This window comes from Malania oleifera, chromosome 9, assembly GCF_029873635.1.
Source record: "Malania oleifera isolate guangnan ecotype guangnan chromosome 9, ASM2987363v1, whole genome shotgun sequence".
NCBI lineage: Eukaryota > Viridiplantae > Streptophyta > Magnoliopsida > Santalales > Ximeniaceae > Malania > Malania oleifera.
In genome coordinates this window covers 25,774,056-25,783,212 of record NC_080425.1, presented here as the reverse complement: position 1 = coordinate 25,783,212, position 9,157 = coordinate 25,774,056, and the positions used below count along the sequence as shown (strand labels likewise).

General features: G+C 34.6%; 1 protein-coding gene across 1 annotated transcript; it reads left to right on the top strand.

Moving 5' to 3' along the window:
* Positions 1–478: 478 nt before the first annotated feature.
* On the top strand, positions 479–4,923 carry LOC131163734 (glutamyl-tRNA reductase 1, chloroplastic-like). The gene is made up of 3 exons (XM_058120436.1): positions 479–1,075; positions 2,695–2,936; positions 3,438–4,923. The coding sequence occupies exons 1-3, from the start codon at positions 799–801 to the stop codon at positions 4,566–4,568; spliced, it is 1,650 nt and encodes a 549-aa protein (XP_057976419.1). The 5' UTR covers positions 479–798; the 3' UTR covers positions 4,569–4,923.
* Positions 4,924–9,157: the final 4,234 nt, after the last annotated feature.

The window sequence follows — 9,157 nt, the reverse complement described above, 5'->3', positions numbered from 1 at the left end:
TCCCTTAATATTTAATACGAAGAAAAATAATAATAATAAATAAAATTCCTTCTTATTTTTATTTTCTTTTCTTTCTTTCAAACAAAGTTCTTATTCAAATTAACCCTATTTTTCAATATTTTTGCATTACTTTCAAAAATATTTATTAAAAAATATATATTGTTCTTGGAAAATAATATTAAATGTCAGAGACAATCCCTATATTTTTTAAAATTTTAATAAAAAATTATATGATTTTTGAAATCTTTTAGGAGATTGCCAAATCTCAAAATTAAGCAAGAAATGTCTTTTTTATCCTCATTAAATTATAAAAAATACATATTATTATTGCCATCCGACTAAGCTAGAAAATGAGAAGCACGTTCACAAAAAGACCGGGTGCCCTGATGGGCGGTGGCGTGCGTAAAGCGTGTGGTATTAAGTCAACTGTCAACCCAATTAATTAAATAAATAAAATAAAACAAAATAAAGGTCAACCAATCAGGACGGAAAAATGAAGGCGCGTGGCAGCCAACAGCCTCCTAAAACATTTCCTTGGTCAAAAATTTCGCACCGAAATTACCTAACCCATTCTCTCAAATTCCAAAGCTCCAATCTTTGAAATTGGACATTGAACGTCAGAACGACCGAACCAGAACCAGCAGCTGCTCCCCCAATTCTCCCTCTCTCTCTCTCTCCCTCTCTCTCTCGCTCTGCAGCTCGTTTGCTTCTTTTCCCCATTCTCCTCTCTGCTTTGATTTTCCTGGGTTAGGGTTTTGGGGCCGCCTCGCCGTCGCCATTGTTGCCATCGCCGTTTCAATGGCGGCTGCGGTTGGCTTCGCGCCCTTTTGTGGAGGCCTGAGCAAGGAGTCAGTTCCCCTCCGTTGCGAGGTCTCCTCGCCTACGCTGGCTTCTCCTTCTCAAGTTCGATCCTTCTACAGACCCTCGAAGATCAAAAGTCTGGTTTCTCGGAGAGGAGTGTCTTTGAATCCTCGATGTAAGGTTTTTGCCGACAATTTGACTCGAGATGATGAGATCGATTCAAGGGCGATGAGTGTTTCCGCCATCGAGCAGCTCAAGATCTCCGCAGCTGATAGTGAGTCTTCTTCTATTTTGTGGGTTTATGTTAGCTGTGATTTTGGTTTGTTTTCTGATTCTACATTTTCTACCCATGCTCTGAATACGAACTGTTCTGCTTTCTTTGTTATTTGGAAATTGTTTTTTGGTTTGAAAATTTGCCTCCAGAATGTTTCGTTGCAAGATTAAATCATTTTGGTTGGGGAATTTAGTATTACATCCTCAAATTCTTATGATTTAAGCGCAATGTTGTAATGCGCAGAGATGAGGACGGTAGTTTTCACCAGATTTGACTTCTCTCATTACGCGCACTGTAGTTGCAATTTATTATTGAAGTGTTTGCTGTTAACTCCGCAGAGTCAGAACGGCATTCAACAATAGTATTTACATGTAGACTTCACAAACCTTATGCCCCAAAAAAGGAAAGTTTAATAATTTTTTAGGAAATAAAGCTTAATTTTGTAAAAGTTTTTTAACACAGTTATTTTAATATGCATATCTATGTGTATTTGTTTAGGGGATGGAGATGTTATTTTATAAAAAAATAAAAAATAAAAGGAGTCAATGAGTTGGTTTTAAAGTTTGAACACTTGAATGGCTGTAAGTCTATGCATGTGTCATGAAATACATATTTTCCAAGATCCTTGTAAGAAGAATTTTCTTATCTGAGAATACAAGGGTTTCTGTGTGTATCATTAGCTACAATCTGAAGATGGTATCTAGTAAGTATTAATTTTTAATTTAAATACACATTTCCTGACATTCATTTCTTGGACATATTGATGTTTATTGCAATATGAGGGTGATTCCTTTAATAGTAAATCAGTGGATTTCAGTCACACATCATTCTTTGGTGTCATAAATAAGAAAGATTTCATTAGTATTCAAAGTGGCATATGCTTTTCGCTCTGTGCTAACCATTGATCATTTGCTGCTCATTGTGTGAAATGTGTAACATCACATGCATTTGTATAAACTATAAATAACTTAGAAAAGATTCACCTAGCCTCAGACTCTCAGGGTTAGTATCATTTCATTTGTCTGCACTTTGTAACTGCTGAACTTAGTGATTAATTTTCCACGAGGCTTCTTGTCTTGGTCTGTGCTCTATAGATAAAAATCTCTTTGCCATATGTTCAAATAATTACATTTTCTATCTTCTACATCATGACTTAATAGATGGACCTAGGCAATAAGAATTGAACCCGAGACCTCCCAGAAGCAATGTATGTTATGTTGAGGGCCATCAATGTACATCTATCCTTAATACTCTGCCACATGATATTCAACTTACGAGAATATAACAAATAGAAGATAAACATGGGCAATCAGAGTTGAGCCTAAGACCTCCAGCAACCATGACCACAATACATCATAAATAGTTAAATCAGCACTTGACCTAAAATTTCCAGCCAATAGATGAGGACCAGGGACTATATTTATTTCATTTTATTTCTTCATGGTATCTGTATGTTTTTAAAGACCTGCAGAATAAATTTTTATTACCACTGAACTTAAATGGAAGGGTGGTGTCCTATTGATAATTTTTGTGTGGGTTTTTAACTACTTCTTTGTGAGCCTTCGTGAAAATTATTGTGAAATGCTAATTCTTTGAAATAATAATACTTTTTCCATCAGGATATACAAAGGAAAGGAGCTGCATTATGGTTGTTGGGATTAGTGTTCATACAGCTCCAGTTGAGCTGCGTGAGAAACTTGCAATTCCAGAAGCACAATGGCCTAAAGCTATAAATGAGCTATGCACTTTGAACCATATAGAAGAAGCTGCCATTCTTAGTACATGTAACAGAATGGAAATATATGTTGTTGCTCTATCTCAACATCGTGGAGTTAAGGAAGTGACAGAGTGGATGTCAAAGGTACATTATTGCTCTGCTACTTAGTTTTTTTTTTTCCTTGTGAATTGAGGAACATGTAAAGGGAACACTAAGTAATCTTTCTATTACTGTGTGCTTCTAGCCCCAATAAAGCTCCATATTGTGTGCGGTAGATGATTTTTAATGCTTCGCTTGTAGTTTAGCAGTATCTTTCAGGGGCCCAAACCATGAGGTTTCTTGGAATAGAAATTCCTTTAAACTGATCATATGTATCGAAAGTTCCATAATGAGACTTTTTTTTCCCTCTAAATTCTTACGTACTTTTTCTTTTCAAATGTGATCACTTATTGAGGAGAGAGTGCATTCATATTGATTAACCATTTGTCCTTGGAAGCTGATGGAGTGCTTTGGTTCTCATTTTATGCAAAGTTTTTTGTTTTTTGTTTTTTCTTTCTTTCTTTTTTTCTTTCTTTCTTCTTCTTCTTCTTCTTCTTCTTTTGTTCTTTAGATGTGGAATTGACTGTTATATCTTTTTGTTGGCAGACAAGCGGGGTTTCCGTTTCAGAACTTTGCCAATACCGCTTTTTGTTGTACAACAAAGATGCTACACAACACCTATTTGAGGTATCTGCAGGACTTGACTCTCTTGTTCTAGGAGAAGGACAAATTCTTGCTCAGGTAAAGCAAGTTGTAAAATCTGGGCAAGGAGTCCCAGGATTTGGTAGGAAAATCAGTGGGCTATTCAAGCATGCCATCACTGCTGGAAAACGGGTTAGAACTGAAACCAATATTGCAGCTGGGGCTGTTTCTGTTAGCTCAGCTGCTGTGGAGCTTGCCCTAATGAAACTTCCAGGATCTTCCTATGCTTCTGTCAGGGTGTTGGTGATAGGATCAGGGAAGATGGGGAGACTTGTGATTAAACACTTGGTTGCGAAAGGGTGCTCAAAAATGGTGGTTGTCAACAGGACTGAGGAGAGAGTTGCTGCAATTCGTGAGGAGCTTAAGGATGTTGAAATTATTTATAAACCCCATGCAGAAATGCTAGCATGTGCTGCTGAAGCTGACGTTGTTTTTACCTGCACTGCATCAGAAACCCCACTGTTTTTGAAAGAACACGTGGAGACACTGCCCCCTGTATGCCCTGAAGTTGTAGGGCTGAGGCTGTTCATTGATATATCTGTTCCCAGGAATGTGGGATCCTGTGTGTCAGAGTTTCAGACTGCTCGTGTCTTCAATGTGGATGATCTCAAGGAAGTTGTGGCAGCTAACAAGGATGATCGACTCCGCAAAGCATTGGAAGCTCAGGCTATTATAACAGAGGAATCAAAACAATTCGAAGCTTGGAAGGATTCCCTAGAGACCGTTCCAACCATTAAGAAGCTTAGGGCTTATGCTGAAAGAATTAGAGCATCTGAGCTGGACAAGTGTTTGGCAAAGTTTGGCGATGGTATCTCAAAGAAACAGAAGGGAGCCCTTTATGACCTTAGCATGGGTATAATCAACAAACTCCTTCATGGTCCAATGCAGCATCTCAGATGTGACGGGAACGACAGCCGATCGCTGAGCGAGATACTTGAGAATATGCATGCTCTTAACAGAATATTTGGCCTCGAGACAGATATGTCAGAGTTGGAACAGAAGATTCGAGCCAAGGTAGAAAACACTAAGAAGTAAGTGTTTCATTGATGTTCCTTGCTTCATTTTCATCATTATCTCAAAATGGAAGAACAGGGAAATTTATCACCATGCGGGGACAGCCCTTCAGAGGCATTTGATCATCAGCTTCATATTCCTCAAAGTTGGGAGCCATTCTTTGTGTACAGTATGTATGATAAGGGATATTAGGGATTAGGCGTAGGCAGAAAAAAGAATTTAAAATTCTAGGGAGAGCTTGGTCACGGTTTATTAACGGCTCATTGGTTCACAGAATAGCTATATCTTGGAACAACATGAAAAATAGCAATAACTATTCTGTGTGTTTGTTATTATTTCATTTAATTTGTAATGAAATATGAGAATAGTTATTGGATATCTATTTCTTGCTATGAGACTTACAAAAAGTTTCACGTTGTTATATATTAAGCACTTGAAAAAGTACTTATGAGTAACTCCAAATTACTTTAGCCAAGTACTTTTTTGAATAAGTGTACTTTTGAATAGAAAAAAATAAATATACAATATGAATCATTCAAAAAAAATACTTTAATGAAATTATATTGTTACAAAATATTTGTTATATACATTTTATGAAAATAAATGCCTCAATATATTTTTAACAAGTAAAATATAGTTTTGAAAAAATCAACTCGAATCGAACGATTGATTGATTGTGACTTACTTTCTCCATCTGGTTGAATATCATGTTCAATACTATATCAATATAAATAAAATCAGAAAAAATCAATCAATTGTTTCAAACAAAGGTCAACCAATTAATATAAATTTAAATTTTTTTTATCCATTTCATATTCATATTTTACATACTTAAGAACTACCATCTAATTGTATTTTTTAATTTATAAAGAATTAATTTTAAAATTTTAATTTATCTTTTTTTTAACACTACATTTGATAAATTATTTGAATTTTAAAATATTGGACCATGTTTTATTTGTCTTATGATGTTTTTAAGCATTAGTGTTTTTATGAAAATTACATCTAACAAACATTTGGTAAGATTATAATTATTAGGTATTTTTTATAATTTATTAGTAATTTTTTATTTTTTCATATATATATATATATATATATATTTAAAATTTTGAAATAATAATAGAATTTATTTGTTGTGTTGATGTCAATTGGTTGATCCAAAAAGATTAGAACATGTAAACCAATTAATTTGATAGAGTCATTTATTTGATTTTTAAGATATTATGATGACCAATTTTTAAAATTTAATTTATTAAACTGATGGCGTTTTAAAATATCATAACTAAAATTGGTGCAAAGCTTTAATAACTTCAATTTTGTAAGGACACAAAAACCCAGAGGCTATTAAATACTTGGAGGTTGTGGGTGCATCGGCTAACTACTACACGGGTGCAAAATCATATTTGAATGCTATGATCCTTCCAAGCCTTAGTACTTCTTGTTATTAACGTTTTCTACTACTTGTATCTTAATGGCTGCTTATTTTTCTAACAGTCTTAAAATCGATATGGCTATCAGTGCTTTACCTCAAAATTCTTGGCTAACCTCACATCAGTAAAGTCCTTCAACTACACGGATGCCACCCTCCTAAAATGGGACTAAACCGATGCGACAATATAACAAGAAATATATGAGCTTAGAGCAAATCATCATCTATCTAATTGTCCGGCCGGGTGTAGAGTCTAGAGGGGGAGGGGGGGTTGAATGGACTCTTTCGCGTATTTCGGGCTTTCTTTACAAAATAAAACTTTTGGCAAGATTGCAAGCAATTATATCACCATATATAAAATGTAAATCAAGCACAAGATATAAATGAAAGAGTGAAGGGAGAGAAAACATAACATCGGTATTTTAATGTGGTTCGACACCAAATCTACGTCCACGCCTTGAGACCAACTCAAGGGTTTCACAATCCACTAACGAACTCCTTTACTAGCGGAGAAGTCTTACAACTCGAGAACAAATCCCTACACCCGAGAACAAATTCTTACCACACTCACCAAGAGCCATCACTTGGGAACAAATCCCTATCGCACTCACCAAGAGCCATAAGGATCACCAAGATGCCTTACAAGTCAGTTCACCAAGAACTTTTACCAAATGGTTCACAAAGAACCTTACAACAAGAAGATGATTACAATGAAATGCTCCTTATTGAGCTGATATTAAATACAAAGCAAAGCTCACACTATTCTTTCAAGAAATGAATCACACAAGATTAGTGAGTAAGAGAGAATTTGAGCACTTGCGATGAATAACTAAAATGCAAAGTGCTTAGGTTTTGTATTCAAAGATATTTTTCACTATGAACTTGTAAAATCTCCAAAACCATATTAAACAAGTCTAAAGACTTGTATTAATAGCCAAAAACCCAAACTAGCCGTTATCTAACAGTTGGGAGCGAATCCCATTTGATTTGCTTGAGAACTAGTCGTTTTCTAGCTATTGGTGTGTAATTCACGATGATAATCATCAATGAATCATACCCAATTGTTGACGAGTCACCGCTAGTCATCAACGAGTCACCTGGGTTGAAGACTCGTTTTGGCTACTAGAAAAATTCGTCGACGAGCCATGCCCATTCATCGACAATTTTACCCTATTCATCGACGAGTGCTTTGTTTGTCATACCAATAGGCCTTTTAATATTTTAACTCATTCTTGGATAAAAGTATATTAAATAAATTAAAGTCTAATGAAGATTAATACTTGTCCAAATGAAGTTTACCTTGAATATAAGATATCTTGTTTATGAAAACACATTTGAAATTTCATTTGATATCTTATATGTTTAGTATGTCCTTTTATAAAATTTTACTTGACTTTCTTGAGTCCTTAGGACATAAAACATTTTTTGGCCAAATTGGGACTAAGTATGTAAATGTCTATAATACTAAGATATTAAAAACTTGTCCCTTATGAAAACATATTTTGAGTTTAGGATTCTTTTGTCAAACCCTCTGAAGTAACTTTGGAAACTATGAAAGTTGAGTTTGTGACTTTAGGTGAAATCTTATAAACTCATGTGTCCTAATATGCAAGTGCATTTGGTAAACTCTTGCTTTGAAATCGTGCATGAATCAAAACGTAAGAATTACAAAATATACTACCTCAAACACTCCTTATTACAAATAATTTCTACATTCTGCTTCCATGGATGTGCTTGAGTCTTTTCTGAGTGAGTGTCCTTTCGATCTTTCCTACTTGACGTCTACTTGGTTCGATCTTTACCTTTTATCTAATACTTCATATATTTGTCACTTGAACTTGTACTAACCATGATCTGTAAAGATGGAATGCACTAGGAACAACAAATAGGTTAATATTATCAAAACATATTAAACATGATTATGTAGCTACCAAGGCTAACACTAATGATTGAAGAAACAAATAAGTATATGATGATTGTGAACAATAAACTAGTGGGAAAAGCAAACTTAATAAAAGCTAAGCAGCCTAAGTTCAAAGGAAACTTTAGGACTAATAGACAAGTCAGCGAAAGTTATAACAATAGGAGGATCAACAACTACATAGACAATTATATGGACAACCCACCATACAATCAAGGAGAAAACTTATCAGACTACTTTCAACTCTATTAATCAACCTAAACAAAGACAAGGAATAACTGTTATGTTAGTGATAAACATGGACATCATATATACACTATTCAAAATCTTTGTTGAGTTTATTTTTGTTAATAACACACAATATTTTCACTTGTGTTAAGAAGCATAATAAACCTAAAGCTCACATATAGAAAAACAAAATCATATGTACACTATATCAACACCAATATGATTTATTTAGTCTGGCTCACTTCTTTCTTCAACATTAGAGTGATTACTTGTATGAATGATTTTATTAAAGCCATGTGATATTACTCATTTTTTTTCTCTCTAATAGAACAACTTATGCACTAAAGAATTATAACCAATAACAACTTGTTTGGTTCTTAGATTAGAATCCAAGAAGGAATAGAATCAAGTTAGAAATAGAATTTTTGAAGGAATGGAATGAAATTTGTAATTAAAGCATAAAAACCAGACTAGTATGGAATGTCAATTACATTCCATGCTTTGTTATGTCTAATAAAGCTAGTCTAATAAGCTCTTTAGAAAACCATCTCTAGAACTCTTCCTTTACAAAAAAAGTACCCAACCCAACTTCACTTATTCATTGGAAAACCATCTTTATCAACTCTCCTCACTCTCCATTGTAGAAAACCATCTTCAAAGCCTTCAAGTTCACCTGAAATTGACTATTACGATTTGAAATCACATCATCCTTGGAATAACATCATCTTGGTGAGGTATGGTTTTATGGAGAATGATGGAAAACCAAAGATTCTCCAGGATTAAGATTTTGATACTTACTTAAGTCATCTCAATGTGTCGACCTATTCTCGTTGATCTCCCTTTAGCCCCAACATTTGGCAGATTCTATATCAATTGTTTCTAGCATAAAATCAAATCTATGTGGACTTGCATAGATTGAGAATTTCAATCCACAATGAGGGGAAAAAATGGGCATATAACCACAAACCAATGGTTTTTATGCATGGGCTCTAACCCCCCTTTTTTTGTGGGAGGGGTGGGGTTTGGTGATTT

Excerpts from the sequence above, each read along its gene's own strand:
- LOC131163734 (XM_058120436.1), top strand. The coding sequence starts at position 799 with ATGGCGGCTGCGGTTGGCTTCGCGCCCTTTTGTGGAGGCCTGAGCAAG. Across the intron at positions 1,076-2,694 it reads CAAGATCTCCGCAGCTGATA|GATATACAAAGGAAAGGAGC; the intron begins GTGAGTCTTCTT and ends TTTTTCCATCAG. Across the intron at positions 2,937-3,437 it reads TGACAGAGTGGATGTCAAAG|ACAAGCGGGGTTTCCGTTTC; the intron begins GTACATTATTGC and ends TTTTGTTGGCAG.